Genomic DNA, 19912 nt, shown 5'->3' on the forward strand with positions numbered 1-19912 from the left:
CCGTGTAGTTCTGGGCTGATCCCTCACCTTCCTCATGATCATTGATGCCCCACGAGGTGAGATCTTGCATGGAGCCCCAGACCGAGGGTGATTGACCGTCATCTTGAACTTCTTCCATTTTCTAATAATTGCGCCAACAGTTGTTGCCTTCTCACCAAGCTGCTTGCCTATTGTCCTGTAGCCCATCCCAGCCTTGTGCAGGTCTACAATGTTATCCCTGATGTCCTTACACAGCTCTCTAGTCTTGGCCATTGTGGAGAGGTTGGAGTCTGGTTGATTGAGTGTGTGGACAGGTGTCTTTTATACAGGTAACGAGTTCAAACAGGTGCAGTTAATACAGGTAATGAGTGGAGAACAGGAGGGCTTCTTAAAGAAAAACTAACAGGTCTGTGAGAGCCGGAATACTTACTGGTTGGTAGGTGATCAAATACTTATGTCATGCAATAGAATGCAAATGAATTACTTAAAAATCATACAATGTGATTTTCTGGATTTTTGTTTTAGATTCCGTCTCTCACAGTTGAAGTGTACCTATGATAAAAATTACAGACCTCTACATGCTTTGTAAGTAGGAAAACCTGCAAAATCGGCAGTGTAACAAATACTTGTTCTCCCCACTGTACATGATAACATACGCACACATTGTAATATTGTTGTATAGTGGTATTATACATTTTGTATTAAAGACATGTAGCGGTGTAACAATGTTATATGATGTACTGTTTTATCTTTCTTTTATGTGTTTGGACCCCAGGAAGAGTACCTGCTGCCTTGGCAGGAACTAATGGGGATCCCTAATAAACCCCAGGAAGAGTACCTGCTGCCTTGGCAGGAACTAATGGGGATCCATAATAAACCCCAGGAAGAGTACCTGCTGCCTTGGCAGGAACTAATGGGGATCCCTAATAAACCCCAGGAAGAGTACCTGCTGCCTTGGCAGGAACTAATGGGGATCCCTAATAAACCCCAGGAAGAGTACCTGCTGCCTTGGCAGGAACTAATGGGGATCCATAATAAACCCCAGGAAGAGTAGCTGCTACCTTGGCAGGAACTAATGGGGATTCATAATAAACCCCAGGAAGAGTAGCTGCTGCCTTGGCAGGAACTAATGGGGATCCATAATAAACCCCAGGAAGAGTACCTGCTGCCTTGGCAGGAACTAATGGGGATCCCTAATAAACCCCAGGAAGAGTAGCTGCTGCCTTGGCAGGAACTAATGGGGATCCATAATAAACCCCAGGAAGAGTAGCTGCTGCCTTGGCAGGAACTAATGGGGATCCCTAATAAACCCCAGGAAGAGTAGCTGCTGCCTTGGCAGGAACTAATGGGGATTCATAATAAACCCCAGGAAGAGTAGCTGCTGCCTTGGCAGGAACTAATGGGGATCCATAATAAACCCCAGGAAGAGTACCTGCTGCCTTGGCAGGAACTAATGGGGATCCCTAATAAACCCCAGGAAGAGTAGCTGCTGCCTTGGCAGGAACTAATGGGGATCCATAATAAACCCCAGGAAGAGTAGCTGCTGCCTTGGCAGGAACTAATGGGGATCCCTAATAAACCCCAGGAAGAGTAGCTGCTGCCTTGGCAGGAACTAATGGGGATCCATAATAAACCCCAGGAAGAGTACCTGCTGCCTTGGCAGGAACTAATGGGGATCCCTAATAAACCCCAGGAAGAGTAGCTGCTGCCTTGGCAGGAACTAATGGGGATCCATAATAAACCCCAGGAAGAGTACCTGCTGCCTTGGCAGGAACTAATGGGGATCCATAATAAACCCCAGGAAGAGTACCTGCTGCCTTGGCAGGAACTAATGGGGATCCCTAATAAACCCCAGGAAGAGTACCTGCTGCCTTGGCAGGAACTAATGGGGATCCCTAATAAACCCCAGGAAGAGTACCTGCTGCCTTGGCAGGAACTAATGGGGATCCATAATAAACCCCAGGAAGAGTAGCTGCTGCCTTGGCAGGAACTAATGGGGATCCATAATAAACCCCAGGAAGAGTAGCTGCTGCCTTGGCAGGAACTAATGGGGATTCATAATAAACCCCAGGAAGAGTAGCTGCTGCCTTGGCAGGAACTAATGGGGATCCATAATAAACCCCAGGAAGAGTACCTGCTGCCTTGGCAGGAACTAATGGGGATCCCTAATAAACCCCAGGAAGAGTAGCTGCTGCCTTGGCAGGAACTAATGGGGATCCATAATAAACCCCAGGAAGAGTAGCTGCTGCCTTGGCAGGAACTAATGGGGATCCCTAATAAACCCCAGGAAGAGTAGCTGCTGCCTTGGCAGGAACTAATGGGGATCCATAATAAACCCCAGGAAGAGTAGCTGCTGCCTTGGCAGGAACTAATGGGGATCCCTAATAAACCCCAGGAAGAGTAGCTGCTGCCTTGGCAGGAACTAATGGGGATCCATAATAAACCCCAGGAAGAGTAGCTGCTGCCTTGGCAGGAACTAATGGGGATTCATAATAAACCCCAGGAAGAGTAGCTGCTGCCTTGGCAGGAACTAATGGGGATCCATAATAAACCCCAGGAAGAGTAGCTGCTGCCTTGGCACGAACTAATGGGGATCCCTAATAAACCCCAGGAAGAGTACCTGCTGCCTTGGCAGGAACTAATGGGGATCCCTAATAAACCCCAGGAAGAGTACCTGCTGCCTCTGCAGGAACTAATGGGGATCCATAATAAACCCCAGGAAGAGTAGCTGCTGCCTTGGCAGGAACTAATGGGGATCCCTAATAAACCCCAGGAAGAGTAGCTGCTGCCTTGGCAGGAACTAATGGGGATCCATAATAAACCCCAGGAAGAGTAGCTGCTGCCTTGGCAGGAACTAATGGGGATCCCTAATAAACCCCAGGAAGAGTAGCTGCTGCCTTGGCAGGAACTAATGGGGATCCATAATAAACCCCAGGAAGAGTACCTGCTGCCTTGGCAGGAACTAATGGGGATCCCTAATAAACCCCAGGAAGAGTAGCTGCTGCCTTGGCAGGAACTAATGGGGATCCATAATAAACCCCAGGAAGAGTAGCTGCTGCCTTGGCAGGAACTAATGGGGATTCATAATAAACCCCAGGAAGAGTAGCTGCTGCCTTGGCAGGAACTAATGGGGATCCATAATAAACCCCAGGAAGAGTAGCTGCTGCCTTGGCAGGAACTAATGGGGATCCCTAATAAACCCCAGGAAGAGTAGCTGCTGCCTTGGCAGGAACTAATGGGGATCCCTAATAAACCCCAGGAAGAGTAGCTGCTGCCTTGGCAGGAACTAATGGGGATCCATAATAAACCCCAGGAAGAGTAGCTGCTGCCTTGGCAGGAACTAATGGGGATCCATAATAAACCCCAGGAGGAGTAGCTGCTGCCTTGGCAGGAACTAATGGGGATCCATAATAAACCCCAGGAAGAGTAGCTGCTGCCTTTGCAGGAACTAATGGGGATCCATAATAAACCCCAGGAAGAGTAGCTGCTGCCTTGGCAGGAACTAATGGGGATCCCTAATAAACCCCAGGAAGAGTACCTGCTGCCTTGGCAGGAACTAATGGGGATCCATAATAAACCCCAGGAAGAGTACCTGCTGCCTTGGCAGGAACTAATGGGGATCCTTAATAAAGCCCAGGAAGAGTACCTGCTGCCTTGGCAGGAACTAATGGGGATCCCTAATAAACCCCAGGAAGAGTACCTGCTGCCTTGGCAGGAACTAATGGGGATCCATAATAAACCCCAGGAAGAGTAGCTGCTGCCTTGGCAGGAACTAATGGGGATCCCTAATAAACCCCAGGAAGAGTAGTTGCTGCCTTGGCAGGAACTAATGGGGATCCCTAATAAACCCCAGGAAGAGTACCTGCTGCCTTGGCAGGAACTAATGGGGATCCCTAATAAACCCCAGGAAGAGTACCTGCTGCCTTGGCAGGAACTAATGGGGATCCATAATAAACCCCAGGAAGAGTAGCTGCTGCCTTGGCAGGAACTAATGGGGATTCATAATAAACCCCAGGAAGAGTAGCTGCTGCCTTGGCAGGAACTAATGGGGATCCATAATAAACCCCAGGAAGAGTACCTGCTGCCTTGGCAGGAACTAATGGGGATCCCTAATAAACCCCAGGAAGAGTAGCTGCTGCCTTGGCAGGAACTAATGGGGATCCATAATAAACCCCAGGAAGAGTAGCTGCTGCCTTGGCAGGAACTAATGGGGATCCCTAATAAACCCCAGGAAGAGTAGCTGCTGCCTTGGCAGGAACTAATGGGGATTCATAATAAACCCCAGGAAGAGTAGCTGCTGCCTTGGCAGGAACTAATGGGGATCCATAATAAACCCCAGGAAGAGTACCTGCTGCCTTGGCAGGAACTAATGGGGATCCCTAATAAACCCCAGGAAGAGTAGCTGCTGCCTTGGCAGGAACTAATGGGGATTCATAATAAACCCCATGAAGAGTAGCTGCTGCCTTGGCAGGAACTAATGGGGATCCATAATAAACCCCAGGAAGAGTACCTGCTGCCTTGGCAGGAACTAATGGGGATCCCTAATAAACCCCAGGAAGAGTAGCTGCTGCCTTGGCAGGAACTAATGGGGATCCATAATAAACCCCAGGAAGAGTAGCTGCTGCCTTGGCAGGAACTAATGGGGATCCCTAATAAACCCCAGGAAGAGTAGCTGCTGCCTTGGCAGGAACTAATGGGGATCCATAATAAACCCCAGGAAGAGTACCTGCTGCCTTGGCAGGAACTAATGGGGATCCCTAATAAACCCCAGGAAGAGTAGCTGCTGCCTTTGCAGGAACTAATGGGGATCCATAATAAACCCCAGGAAGAGTAGCTGCTGCCTTGGCAGGAACTAATGGGGATTCATAATAAACCCCAGGAAGAGTAGCTGCTGCCTTGGCAGGAACTAATGGGGATCCATAATAAACCCCAGGAAGAGTAGCTGCTGCCTTGGCAGGAACTAATGGGGATCCCTAATAAACCCCAGGAAGAGTACCTGCTGCCTTGGCAGGAACTAATGGGGATCCCTAATAAACCCCAGGAAGAGTACCTGCTGCCTTGGCAGGAACTAATGGGGATCCCTAATAAACCCCAGGAAGAGTAGCTCCTGCCTTGGCAGGAACTAATGGGGATCCATAATAAACCCCAGGAAGAGTAGCTGCTGCCTTGGCAGGAACTAATGGGGATCCCTAATAAACCCCAGGAAGAGTACCTGCTGCCTTGGCAGGAACTAATGGGGATCCCTAATAAACCCCAGGAAGAGTACCTGCTGCCTTGGCAGGAACTAATGGGGATCCATAATAAACCCCAGGAAGAGTAGCTGCTGCCTTGGCAGGAACTAATGGGGATTCATAATAAACCCCAGGAAGAGTAGCTGCTGCCTTGGCAGGAACTAATGGGGATCCATAATAAACCCCAGGAAGAGTACCTGCTGCCTTGGCAGGAACTAATGGGGATCCCTAATAAACCCCAGGAAGAGTAGCTGCTGCCTTGGCAGGAACTAATGGGGATCCATAATAAACCCCAGGAAGAGTAGCTGCTGCCTTGGCAGGAACTAATGGGGATCCCTAATAAACCCCAGGAAGAGTAGCTGCTGCCTTGGCAGGAACTAATGGGGATTCATAATAAACCCCAGGAAGAGTAGCTGCTGCCTTGGCAGGAACTAATGGGGATCCATAATAAACCCCAGGAAGAGTACCTGCTGCCTTGGCAGGAACTAATGGGGATCCCTAATAAACCCCAGGAAGAGTAGCTGCTGCCTTGGCAGGAACTAATGGGGATCCATAATAAACCCCAGGAAGAGTAGCTGCTGCCTTGGCAGGAACTAATGGGGATCCCTAATAAACCCCAGGAAGAGTAGCTGCTGCCTTGGCAGGAACTAATGGGGATCCATAATAAACCCCAGGAAGAGTACCTGCTGCCTTGGCAGGAACTAATGGGGATCCCTAATAAACCCCAGGAAGAGTAGCTGCTGCCTTGGCAGGAACTAATGGGGATCCATAATAAACCCCAGGAAGAGTACCTGCTGCCTTGGCAGGAACTAATGGGGATCCATAATAAACCCCAGGAAGAGTACCTGCTGCCTTGGCAGGAACTAATGGGGATCCCTAATAAACCCCAGGAAGAGTACCTGCTGCCTTGGCAGGAACTAATGGGGATCCCTAATAAACCCCAGGAAGAGTACCTGCTGCCTTGGCAGGAACTAATGGGGATCCATAATAAACCCCAGGAAGAGTAGCTGCTGCCTTGGCAGGAACTAATGGGGATTCATAATAAACCCCAGGAAGAGTAGCTGCTGCCTTGGCAGGAACTAATGGGGATCCATAATAAACCCCAGGAAGAGTACCTGCTGCCTTGGCAGGAACTAATGGGGATCCCTAATAAACCCCAGGAAGAGTAGCTGCTGCCTTGGCAGGAACTAATGGGGATCCATAATAAACCCCAGGAAGAGTAGCTGCTGCCTTGGCAGGAACTAATGGGGATCCCTAATAAACCCCAGGAAGAGTAGCTGCTGCCTTGGCAGGAACTAATGGGGATCCATAATAAACCCCAGGAAGAGTACCTGCTGCCTTGGCAGGAACTAATGGGGATCCCTAATAAACCCCAGGAAGAGTAGCTGCTGCCTTGGCAGGAACTAATGGGGATCCATAATAAACCCCAGGAAGAGTAGCTGCTGCCTTGGCAGGAACTAATGGGGATTCATAATAAACCCCAGGAAGAGTAGCTGCTGCCTTGGCAGGAACTAATGGGGATCCATAATAAACCCCAGGAAGAGTAGCTGCTGCCTTGGCAGGAACTAATGGGGATCCCTAATAAACCCCAGGAAGAGTAGCTGCTGCCTTGGCAGGAACTAATGGGGATCCCTAATAAACCCCAGGAAGAGTAGCTGCTGCCTTGGCAGGAACTAATGGGGATCCATAATAAACCCCAGGAAGAGTAGCTGCTGCCTTGGCAGGAACTAATGGGGATCCATAATAAACCCCAGGAGGAGTAGCTGCTGCCTTGGCAGGAACTAATGGGGATCCATAATAAACCCCAGGAAGAGTAGCTGCTGCCTTTGCAGGAACTAATGGGGATCCATAATAAACCCCAGGAAGAGTAGCTGCTGCCTTGGCAGGAACTAATGGGGATCCCTAATAAACCCCAGGAGAGTACCTGCTGCCTTGGCAGGAACTAATGGGGATCCATAATAAACCCCAGGAAGAGTACCTGCTGCCTTGGCAGGAACTAATGGGGATCCTTAATAAAGCCCAGGAAGAGTACCTGCTGCCTTGGCAGGAACTAATGGGGATCCCTAATAAACCCCAGGAAGAGTACCTGCTGCCTTGGCAGGAACTAATGGGGATCCATAATAAACCCCAGGAAGAGTAGCTGCTGCCTTGGCAGGAACTAATGGGGATTCATAATAAACCCCAGGAAGAGTAGCTGCTGCCTTGGCAGGAACTAATGGGGATCCATAATAAACCCCAGGAAGAGTAGCTGCTGCCTTGGCAGGAACTAATGGGGATCCCTAATAAACCCCAGGAAGAGTAGCTGCTGCCTTGGCAGGAACTATTGGGGATCCATAATAAACCCCAGGAAGAGTAGCTGCTGCCTTGGCAGGAACTAATGGGGATCCCTAATAAACCCCAGGAAGAGTAGCTGCTGCCTTGGCAGGAACTAATGGGGATCCATAATAAATACAAATACACATCTCGAGTCAGGTGGTATGTCACCATGCTTTGCTATAGATCTGTTCATGTCATCTTTACAATGTGACGAGAGAGTCTAAACTCAGTCAGGAGAGGAGTTGTCTCTAAAGAGTTGAGATGATTGGACACAAGGAGAGACAGAGAGTGAGACAGAGAGACAGCGAGACAGAGTGTGAGACAGCGAGAGAGACAGAGAGAGAGATAAAGTGAAGAGTTCCAGTGAGGGACATTCTGGAGAAATGTGTGGAAAACCTGACAGAAGAGGAGACGAGAAGGACACATGACATGACAGGCCTGCTGCACCGTACTGCCTGCCGTGTGGTGTGTGTGACAGGGTGTTTGGTTCACCTAGACTCTAAAGCACTGTTGGCCACCTGTCACTCACCTAATCCTTCTCCAACAGTCTTTAACACTGCCCTTACAGAGAAACAACTTGGCCAAAACTCTAATGCCTCATTTGAGTCATTTCAGAAGAAGTGAAACATGATCAGGTTACCAGTCTGACCACAGAGATCTCGATGTACAGAGATCTCAATGTACAGCTATTTATGGCCATAGTGTTTTCATACTTTGGTGGCTTTGATGCCAGCAACACATTGCGACTCAGTTTACGAGAGCAAACTCTGAAGCCATTGGTGTTTTATAGCCAGCTCTGAGGTCTCACTCCTGAGGCGAGAGCTTCCTTGATATGCTGAGCCATTCAGTATTTATGAAAAAGTACAAGGTTACTGTCAGGACCCGGTGCGAGAAACAGTCACTAATAATTGGCAGAACCCAGAAGATGAGGCAGACACAGCAGTACTAGAGATGGTGGTTTAATAAAAAATAGATATCTTCCAAAATACAAAAGAAAATCCACAAAGTGGTAAAAACAGCAAGGGAAAAAACAAACCTCAAAAGATCAATCCAAAAATACACGAGAACAAAACCAGAGAACCTCTGGAAAATTCAACAAGAGAAAAATGTTCACAAAGGCTGGGGCTGGGTGCTAACATACAAACACTGAGCAAGGAACTGAGGAACACACAGGGTTAAATACTAACAAGGGAATGACTTACAGGTGCAAACAATAATTAGGGCAAGAAAAAACAAAAGGTACAAAAAAGGTGCAAGGGGGACATCTAGTGAACAAAACCTGAACAGTCCTGGCCAAAACCTGACAGAATCCCCCCCCTAGGAACGGCTCCTGACGTTCCTACCAGCCTTCTCAGGGTGGAGGACCCTGAACTGACGAATGAGGTCAGGGTCCAGTATGTCCTTGGCAGGAACCCAGGAGCGCTCCTCGAGACCGTAGCCTTCCCAGTCCACCAGATACTGCCAGGACCGCTGCACCCGGCGGGAATCCAGTATCCGATGGACGGTATAAGCCGACTGGCCTCCGATGATACGGGGCGGAGGGGGAGGTCTGCCTGCCGGGATAAGGGGAGAAAAAACAACAGGTTTTAATAAAGAAATGTGAAACGTGGGATTAATTTTAAGGGATCTGGGTAAGTGCAGGCGAAAAGTAACGGGGTTCACTTTTCTGGCAACCTTAAAGGGACCGATGAATTTCTGGGACAGTTTGCGAGACTCCACCCGTAGCGGTAAATTCTTGGTTGAGAGCCATACTCTCTGGCCGAGGCGCAGGGTAGGCCCGGGACGGCGACGTCTGTTGGCTTGTTGTTGGTACCTCTGTGAGGAACGCAGAAGATTAAGACGGGCCTTCTTCCACGTAAGCCGACAGCGTCTGATGAACCTCGAGGCTGAAGGCACACTGACTTCTGCCTCCTGGTTCGGGAACAATGGAGGAGCATAGCCAAACTGACACTCGTGCGGGGACATACCAGTGGAGGAGGAGCACAAGGTGTTGTGCGCGTACTCGGCCCAAACCATGAAGGACGACCATGTGGACGGGTTGTTGGAGACCATACATCTGAGGGTGGTTTCCAGCTCTTGATTCATCCTCTCGGTTTGGCCATTGGACTCCGGATGATACCCTGAAGATAGACTGGCAGTGGCCCCTATGAGTTGGCAGAAGGCCTTCCAAAACCTTGAGGCGAACTGGGGACCTCTGTCGGAAACCATATCTTGCGGAATGCCGAAGACTCGGAACACATGGTTAATCACCAACTCAGCCGTTTCCTTGGCAGAAGGTAACTTAGTCAAGGGAACGAACCTGGCCGCCTTAGAAAACCTGTCGATGATGACTAGGATAGTTGTATTACCATGGGACGGAGGAAGGCCAGTAATAAAGTCCAATGAGATATGGGACCAGGGTCGGTGGGGAATAGATAGAGGGTGAAGGAGTCCTTGAGGGCGGAGGTGAGAAGATTTGCCCTGGCAGCACACGGAACAGGCCTTGACGAAAGTGGCAACGTCTTCTTTTATGGTGGGCCACCAGAACTTACGCTGGATGAACTCCAAGGTGCGACCTACGCCCGGGTGACAGGTGAGGCGAGAGGAGTGCCCCCACAGAAGGACTTGGGACCTTGCTGCCTTGGGAACAAACAACCGATTGGCAGGACCTCCTCCAGGGCCCGGTTCGATGGCTTGGGCTTGTTTCACGGTATCCTCCACTTGCCACGAGATCGGAGCCACGATCTTAGCGGCCGGAAGGACAGTCATTTCAGTATCTTCTCGAATGGCAGGAGAGTAGATTCGTGACAAGGCGTCCGGTTTGAGATTCTTCGACCCGGGTCTATAGGTGAGGATAAACTGAAATCGGCTGAAGAAAAGAGACCATCGAGCTTGTCTGGAGTTCAACCGCTTCGCCTGCTGGATATACTCCAGATTTTTGTGGTCCGTAAGCACTTGAAACGGTTGAGAAGCCCCCTCGAGCCAGTGTCTCCATTCCTTCAATGCCATCTTAACCGCTAGGAGTTCACGATCCCCCACATCGTAATTCCTCTCGGCCGGGGTAAGCCGGTGAGAGAAGAAGGCGCAAGGATGAAGCTTCTTGTCTTCACCCCTCTGAGACAGGACAGCTCCAACCCCAACCTCTGATGCGTCTACCTCCACCACAAAAGGTTCATCCGCCGTTGGTAGTGTCAGAATGGGAGCAGAGAGGATGCGCTGCTTGAGTCCTTGGAAGGCCGTCTCAGCTTCTCTTCCCCACAGAAACCTTGTGTTGCCACCCTTGGTTACAGCTGAGAGAGGGGCTGCCACCGAGCTGAAGTTCTTGATGAACTTGCGGTAAAAGTTAGTGAGGCCCAGGAAACGCTGAACTTCCTTAACGGACTTGGGGGTGGGCCAATCCGCTACCGCCCCTACCTTCGTGGGGTCCATCTGGACTCGACCGGGTTCCACTACAAATCCCAGGAATTGTACTCGGGGGGAATGGAATTCACATTTTTCCGGCTTAACGTACAAATGGCTGTCAAGGAGGCGTTTGAGTACTTGCCTGACATGCTTAGTGTGTTCTTGAAGGGAGCTCGAAAAGATGAGGATGTCATCCAAGTAAACAAACACGAAGATGTTAAGCATATCCCTAAGCACATCGTTTATGAGCGCTTGGAACACAGCTGGAGCGTTGGTCAGGCCGAAGGGCATCACCAAGTATTCGTAGTGACCAGTAGGCGTGTTGAAAGCGGTCTTCCACTCGTCACCGGGTTTGATCCGCACAAGATGGTATGCGTTCCGCAGGTCAAGCTTAGTGAAGACCACTGCTTCCTGGAGCAGCTCAAAGGCTGTGGCCATAAGGGGTAGCGGGTAGCGGTTACGGACGGTTATGGCATTAAGTCCCCGGTAGTCGATGCAAGGACGTAATCCCCCGTCTTTTTTGGCCACAAAGAAAAACCCTGCTCCCGCCGGCGAGGTGGATGGACGCATGAGGCCTGCTGCCAGAGAGTCCTTGATGTAGGTATCCATAGCAGCTCGTTCGGGAGGAGATAGGGAAAAGATCCGACCCCTGGGGGGGCATGTGCCCGGAAACAGGTCGATGGGGCAATCGTAAGGTCTATGGGGTGGTAGTTTGGTGGCCCTCTGTTTGCTAAATACCGGTTTGAGGTCATGGTAACACTCGGGAACTCGGGACAGGTCGATGGATTCTAGAGACTCGGGAGGGGAACTCGGGGAACTTGGGAAGATACAAGTGGCTTGGCACGTAGGACCCCACTGCTTGATAGTGTCCACAGACCAGTCGATGTGAGGGTTATGGCTGTGAAGCCAGGGGTATCCAAGGACGAGAGGGAACTCGGAACACGAGGTCAGATGAAAGTTCATCACTTCCTGGTGTTGGGAAACTGAAAGTCGCAAGGGGGTAGTGACACGAGTGACAAGTCCAGATCCCAAAGGGCTTCCATCCAACGTAGTAACCCTTATGGGATCACTTAGAGGTTCAGAGGGAACGCCATTTTCCTTCGCCCAGACACCATCCATGAAGTTACCTGCGGCTCCAGAGTCTACCAAGGCTTGAAGGGGAAGCTCGTGGTTGTCCCAGGAAAGGGTAACTGGAATGAGCAGGCGGGAGTTGGATGGATGGGAGGAGGTTATGTTTCCCGTTACAGTCCTCCCAGGCCTGCACGGGAGAGTGCGTTTTCCCTGGAGCCCGGGACACGTGGAGAGGAAATGGCCCGGTTTGCCGCAATATAGACAGCATCGCTCCCTCATCCGGCGGTCTCTCTCAGCCTGGGAGATGCGTCCAACCTGCATGGGTTCCGGTGGAGTCAGCGAGGATAAAGGTGGAGACTCGGAGCTGGGACCGATAGGAGCTAGGGTGAGAGATCTACGGTTGAGCTCTCTCTCTCTCAGACGCAGGTCTATGCGTGAAGCCAACTTGATCAGGGACTCGAGGTTGTCTGGTGGTTCCCGAGTGGCCAGTTCATCTTGGATGGTGTCGGAAAGACCCTTCAAAAAGCACACTGTGAGCGCCTCGTCGTTCCAGCCACTCGCTGCTGCCACCGTGTGGAACTGGATGGCATAGTCCGTCACGCTGCGCCGACCTTGGCGGAGAGTCAGGAGCTGTTTGGCTGAGTCAGGACCGCTGGTAGGACCTTGAAACACTCGCTTGAATTCTTCAGCAAAGGTAGAGTAGCTGGCACAGCAGGGACTTTGGGCATCCCACACAGCAGTAGCCCAGGCTAGGGCTTTTTCCGACAGCAGGGTGATGATATATGCTATCTTGGACCGGTCGGTGGGAAACGACGAGGGTTGCAGCTCGAAGGAGAGAGAACATTGGGTGAAAAACCCCTTACAAACCCTCGGATCACCTGAGAACCGTTGGGGAGGCGGCAGACGAGGTTCAGCCAGGGGGTTAACTGCCACGGGCACTTGAATCTGATGAACTGGAGCAGAAGCGGTTGCAGGAGAAAGTTGATCAGAAATCTGCTTTATGGAAGTCATCATCTCCGACAGAAGTTGAGAATGTCCAGCCAGTAAGGCCTCTTGCTGAACCAGAGCAGCTTCGTGACGTTGGACAGTCCCCTCGTGGTGGGACAGCATGGGAAAAAAGTCCTGGGTACTGGCTGCCTCTGGGTTCATATTAATGGCTCAGTGTTTCTGTCAGGACCCGGTGCGAGAAACAGTCACTAATAATTGGCAGAACCCAGATGATGAGGCAGACACAGCAGTACTAGAGATGGTGGTTTAATAAAAAATAGATATCTTCCAAAATACAAAAGAAAATCCACAAAGTGGTAAAAACAGCAAGGGAAAAAACAAACCTCAAAAGATCAATCCAAAAATACACGAGAACAAAACCAGAGAACCTCTGGAAAATTCAACAAGAGAAAAATGTTCACAAAGGCTGGGGCTGGGTGCTAACATACAAACACTGAGCAAGGAACTGAGGAACACACAGGGTTAAATACTAACAAGGGAATGACTTACAGGTGCAAACAATAATTAGGGCAAGAAAAAACAAAAGGTACAAAAAAGGTGCAAGGGGGACATCTAGTGAACAAAACCTGAACAGTCCTGGCCAAAACCTGACAGTTACAGGGCCTCAGTTAGAAATTATTCAGACTGGCAAGCAACTGCAAATCATACATGTGTGCCCCATGAAAGGCTCATGCTAATTACACAAGCATGGTCAATTTCTCTCTCTCCCTTCCCCCCTCTCTCTCTGTGAGAATGGTTGACACACAAACTGTGCAGAGGACATAGCTAAGGAAGGAGCCTTTAACACCTCATGCATTCTTTTTTATAGACGCCCATACGCCTCCCTCTTTGTGTTAACGTGACTTGCCCTCTCTCTGTCCCCCTTCAGATCTGTCCACGGCCAAGAGGAAATTTGCAGAGTCTCTCAATGAGTTTAAGTTCCAGTGCATAGGAGACGCAGAAACGGATGACGAGATATGTATTGGTGAGCTCGCCCTGAGAAGCTTGTAGTTACACACTCAGCACCAGCATAAGCTCATCACCAGTGTCGAAACATAGTGAAGGCTGGTCACCAGTGTCCAAATCGCAGCGAAGGCTGGTCATTAGTGTCTGAATCACAGCGAAGGCTGGTCATTAGTGTCTGAATCACAGCGAAGGCTGGTCATTAGTGTCTGAATCACAGCGAAGGCTGGTGATCAGCATGCTGGTCTTTTCAGTTTTCTTCCCAGCAGGGCTAAATGCTGTTATAAATGCATTTAGGTTCCTTGACAAGTTGGATGAAATTCAAGGACCTCAATAAACTTGCCATTCTGTTAAAAGTACATTCCTGGAATATTTTGGGTTCCTTTTTATAGTAGGAATTAAAATGTAAGACTTGAACTCCATTTGGAGAGTATTACTCTGTCGAGTGCGTGTAAATGTTGGAACAGGATCGTGGCATCTCAAGTGAAAACTCTGACCCAAAACAATGCAGTCATGCTGGGTTAGATCTAAACTAGGGTTTCCCAAACTCGGTCCCGGGGCCCCCCCCCTGAGTGCACGTTGTTTAGCCCTAGCACTACACAGAAAATTCAGATAATCAAAGTTTAATGCTGACTTGGTTATTTGAATCAGATATTATGTGCTAGGGCAAAAAACTAAATGTGCACCCAGGTGGGGGGGGGCGACTGAGTTTGAGAAACCCTGGTCTAGAGCAGGGATGGAACAATCAGTTGCTTGCTAGTTGAAAACACATCCTGGTCTAAAGCAAGCATGTCAACTAGGATTTCAAATGAATAACCTTGTTATGCAAGCAAAGTCACACGTGTTGAATGTTAGATTGTGTACAGTATGATCACTGGCTCATTATTTATTGTTAACCTCCCTCCCTCCCTCCCTCTGTCTGTCTGTCTGTCTGTCTGTCTGTCTGTCTGTCTGTCTGTCTGTCTGTCTGTCTGTCTGTCTGTCTGTCTGTCTGTCTGTCTGTCTCTGTCTGTCTGTCTGTCTGTCTGTCTGTCTGTCTGTCTGTCTGTCTGTCTGTCTGTCTGTCTGTCTGTCTCTGTCTGTCTGTCTGTCTCTAACCATCTACAGCAAAGTCTCTACAGGAGTTTGCTGGAGTGTTGCAGAACCTGGAGGATGAGAGAACACGGATGGTGAGTGTCAGATATTCAGTGCCTTCTGAAAGTTTTCAGACCCCTTGAATTTTGTTACGTTACAGCCTTATTCTAAAATTGATTAAAACATTTTTTCCCTCAGCAATCTACACACAATACCCCATAATGACAAAGCTAAAACATTTTTTTTTGCAAATGTATAAAAAAACAAAAACAGAAATACCTTATTTACATAAGTATTCAGACCCTTTGCTATGAGACTCTAAATTGAGCTCAGGTGCATCCATTAAGCATCCTTGAGATGTTTCTACAACTTGATTAGATTCCACCTGTGGTAAATTCAATTGATTGGACATGATTTGAAAAGGCACACACCTGTCTATATACGGTCCCACAGTTGACAGTGCATGTCAGAGCAAAAACCAATCCATGAGGTCGAAGGAATTTTCCGTAGAGCTCCGAGACAGGATTGTGTCGAGGCACAGATCTGGGGAAGGGTACCAACAAATGTCTGCAACATTGAAGGTCCCCAAGAACACATCATTCTTAAATGGAAGAAGTTTGGAACCACCAAGACTCTTCCTAGAGCTGGTCGCCCAGCCAAACTGAGCAAATGGGGTAGAAGGGCCTTGGTCAGGGAGGTGACCAAGAACACGATGGTCACTCTGACAGAGTTCTAGAGTTCCTCTGTGGAAATGGGAGAACCTTCCAGAAAGACAACCATCTCTGCAGCACTCCACCAATCAGGCCTTTATGGTAGAGTGTCCATACGGAAGTCACTCCTCAGTAAAAGGCACATGACAGCTCACTTGGAGCTTTCCAAAAGGTACCTAAAGACTCAGACCATGAGAAACAAGATGCTCTGGTCTGATGAAACCAAGATTAAATTATTTGGCCTGAATGCCAAACGTCACATCTGGAGGAAACCTGGCACCATCCCTACGGTGAAGCATGGTGGTGGCAGATTCATGTTGTGGGGATGTTTTTCAGTGGCAAGGACTGGGAGACTAGTCAGGATTGATGGAAAGATGAGCGGAGCAAAGTACAGAGAGATCCTTGATGAAAACCTGCTCAAGAGTGCTCAGGACCTCAGACTAGGGCGAAGGTTCACCTTCCAACAGGACAATGACACTAAGCTAAGAAAGACACACAGCTAAGAAAGACAATGCAGGAGTGGCTTCGGGACAAGTCTCTGAATGTCCTTGAGTGGCCCAGCCAGAGCCCGGACTTGAACCCGATTGAATATCTCTGGTGAGACCTGAAAATAGCTGTGCAGCAACACTCCCCATCCAACCTGACAGAGCTTGAAAATATCTGCAGAGGAGAATGTGAGAAACTCCCCAAATACAGGTGTGCCTATCTTGTAGCATCATACCCAAGAAGACTTGAGGCTGTAGTCACTGCTTCAACAAAGTACTGAGTAAAGGGTCTGAATACCTATGTAAATGTGATTTCCATTTTTTGGTGTTAATAAATTTGCAAAAACTCCTAAAAAACTGTTTTGGCTTTGTCATTATGGGGTATTATGTGTAAATTGATGAGGGAAAAAATTGATTTATTCAATTTTAGAATAAAGCTGTAATGTAACCAAATGTGGAAAAAGTCCAGGGGAGTGAGGTCCTGTGTGATCAGCTGTGTCGTGACTGATTGCTGCATCTCTGCTCAGATTGAAAATGCCAATGATGTGCTGATCATGCCGCTGGAGCGCTTCAGGAAGGAGCAGATCAGTGCTGCCAAGGTAAGGATATATTATGACTGGATCCCCGAGAAAGGTGCAATTGAGGCCCGCAATTCGGGGCTTTCCTGCATACTAATATTTATTTTGCAATTGTTTTATTAGTTGGGACAGGCGGGAGGTGGGGGCACTCCGGTACAGTAGGTGGCGTTAATGCACAATACCGTTGAATGCCAGCAGCCTATAAACCCCACAGAAGATGGGTACTGTTTTCCCGCAGTTCTGATAACGACTGCGAGGGCAGCTGTTCGGCAGACAGGATCAAAGGAAACTGCTGGTTTAGCCAGCTAGTCCTAAGGAGTACTCTGGTACATAGCAGGCATGAGCGACACTGTGTGGTGGCTTGCTAACTAGCAAGCACTCTGTGTCAGTAACCATCAAGCTAGCTAGTACATGGTATTGCCCCAGCCTCCGACCTGCTGTGCTAGCGGGAGGCAGGAACAACTGGTAGACAGTGTCCTTTGGTCCTGCCTGTCGGGTAAGGTTTTCTCTTGTACACAGCAGGCGGGAGGCAGGGGCGACCCCATGTGCTATCTAGCTAAATAGCAATGCATGAACCAATAGGATGCAAAGAGGAGGGGGGGTGGGTGTTCATGAATGAACCAATGGGATGCCCGAATTGCTGGCTGCAGTTGCACACTATTGGGGGAATCCCCCCCTCTAAATGTCCTGTTAATCCTTACTATGGGGTCATTGTGTGATTATGAGGGGAATTATAATCCTTATTGGGTCATGTAGCCATTTTATAATCCCTGTTTAGCCTTGAAAGACAAAAAACAACATATTTGTCTGTTACATTTTAACGTATCCACTGATTGTTAGGAAATGCACTGATGACTCAAAAATGATCAGTTTTCCATTCAGTTTGGCAGGTAACTGACTTTGTCCAGGTTGTGCTGATTCCACAGCCACTGCATACAGTTGAAGTTGGAACTTTACATACACTTAGGTTGGAGTCATGAAAAGTAGTTTATCAACCACTCCACAAATTTCTTGTTAACAAACTATAGTTTTGGCAAGTCGGTTAGGACATCTACTTTGTGCATGACACAAGTAATTTTTCTAACAATTGTTTACAGACAGATTATTTTACTTATAATTCACTGCATCACAATTCCAGTGGGTCAGAATTTTACATACACTAAGCTGACTGCCTTTAAACAGCTTGGAAAATTCCAGAAAATTATGTAATGGCTTTAGAAGCTTCTGATAGGCTAATTGGCATCATTTGAGTCAATTGGACGTGTACCTGTGGAAGTATTTCAAGGCCTACCTTCAGACTCAGTGCCTCTGCTTGACATCATGGGCAAATCAAAAGAAATCAGCCAAGACCTCAGCAAAAAAATTCTAGACCTCCACAAGTCTGGTTCATCCTTGGGAGCAATTTCCAAACGCCTGAAGGTACCACGTTCATCTGTACAAACAATAGTACGCAAGTTTAAACAACATGGGACCACGCAGCCGCCATACCGCTCAGGAAGGAGACGCGTTCTGTCTCCTAGAGATGAACGTACTTTGAAGCGAAAAGTGCAAATCAATCCCCGAACAACAGCAAAGGACCATGTGAAGATGCTGGAGGAAACAGGTACAAAAGTATCGATATCCACAGTAAAACGAGTCCTATATTGACATAACCTGAAAGGCCGCTCAGCAAGGAAGAAGCCACTGCTCCAAAACCGCCATAAAAGCCAGACTAAGGTTTGCAACTGCACATGAGGACAATGATCGTGCTTTTTGGAGAAATGTCCTCTGGTCTGATGAAACAAAAATATAATTGTTTGGCCATAATGACCATCGTTATGTTTGGAGGATAAAGGGGGAGGCTTGCAAGCTGAAGAACTCCATCCCAACCCCGCTTCACGGGGCTGGCAGCATCATGTTGTGGGGGTGCTTTGCTGCAGGAGGGACTGGTGCACTTCACAAAATAGATGGCATCATGAGGATGGAAAATGATGTGGATATATTAAAGCAACATCTCAAGACATCAATCAGGAAGTTAAAGCTTGGTCGCAAATGGGTCTTCCAAATGGACAATGACCCCAAGCATACTTCCAAAGTTGTTGCAAAATGGCTTAAGGACAACAAAGTCAAGGTACTGGAGTGGCCATCACAAAGCCCTGACCTCAATCCTGTAGAAAATCTGTGGGCATAACTGAAAAAGCGTGTGCGAGCAAGGAGGCCTACAAACCTGACTGGGCCACTCAAGGACATTCAGAGACTTGTCCCGAAGCCACTCCTGCATTGTCTGCTCTGTCAGGAGGAATGGGTCAGAATTCACCCAACTTATTGTGGGAAGCTTGTGGAAGGCTACCTGAAACGTTTGAGCCAAGATAATTCATTTAAAGGCAATGCTACCAAATACTAATTGAGTGTATGTAAACTTCTGACCCACTGGGAATGTGAAAGCTGATATAAATCATTCTGTCTACTATTATTCTGACATTTCACATTCTTAAAATAAAGTGGTGATCCTAACTGACCTAAGACAGAATTTTTACTAAGATTAAATGTCAGGATTTGTGAAAAACTGAGTATAAATATGTTTGGCTAAGATGTATGTAAACTTCCGACTTCAACTGTAGAAGTTATATGTTTGTAGGCTAGACTATGTAATGTATGCACTGCGGGGAGTAGCATCCCTCTATTAAATCACCATTGATGACCACATTCAGAGATCTCCCCACACTACCTCGGTGTGTCTAAATTGCTCTCAGCTCTGCCTGCCAGAGCTGACAGGTCGTATGTGATAAGACACTGCCACCACATGGCCAATAATGGTAATACATGAAGGGCTTTATCAGGATTTAGCTGGTGTATTGTTAATGAAGAAAGGTAACGGACATCATATTGAGAGTAATATTAAATTGATATAACTTTGTGAATGTACTTCACACCATATCCTTATGCAGTCTAAGTTAGAAGGATGTGTATGTTAATTGAATGTTTGAAGAATAATTGAGTGTTTGAAGGATACTTGAACTCAAAAAGCCTACATTGAAAGGTAGATGAGTTCTATCCGGGATCCTTGGGACGTCCCTACCCTAAACCCTAACCCTACCCTAACCTTAACCATAACCCTTACCTAACTTTAACCCGTACCCAACATTAACCATTCAAAA

The 19912-nt window shown here is 48.2% G+C and overlaps 1 protein-coding gene across 5 annotated transcripts in view; it reads left to right on the top strand.

The window, feature by feature from the left end:
* The window catches only part of LOC139537783 (rho GTPase-activating protein 26-like), a 139253-nt gene that overhangs the window by 50735 nt on the left and 68606 nt on the right, over window positions 1-19912 (top strand). For 4 of the 5 annotated variants that reach the window (XM_071339557.1, XM_071339554.1, XM_071339555.1 and 1 more), the window contains exons 2-4: window positions 13855-13950; window positions 15036-15097; window positions 16725-16796. In XM_071339557.1, the coding sequence (XP_071195658.1) occupies window positions 13855-13950; window positions 15036-15097; window positions 16725-16796 (230 nt within the window). Of the gene's footprint in view, window positions 1-7518; window positions 7992-13854; window positions 13951-15035; window positions 15098-16724; window positions 16797-19912 lie in introns of those variants that run through there. The other variant, XM_071339556.1, reaches the window with a different exon arrangement.

This window comes from Salvelinus alpinus, chromosome 13 (assembly GCF_045679555.1).
Source record: "Salvelinus alpinus chromosome 13, SLU_Salpinus.1, whole genome shotgun sequence".
Lineage (NCBI taxonomy): Eukaryota > Metazoa > Chordata > Actinopteri > Salmoniformes > Salmonidae > Salvelinus > Salvelinus alpinus.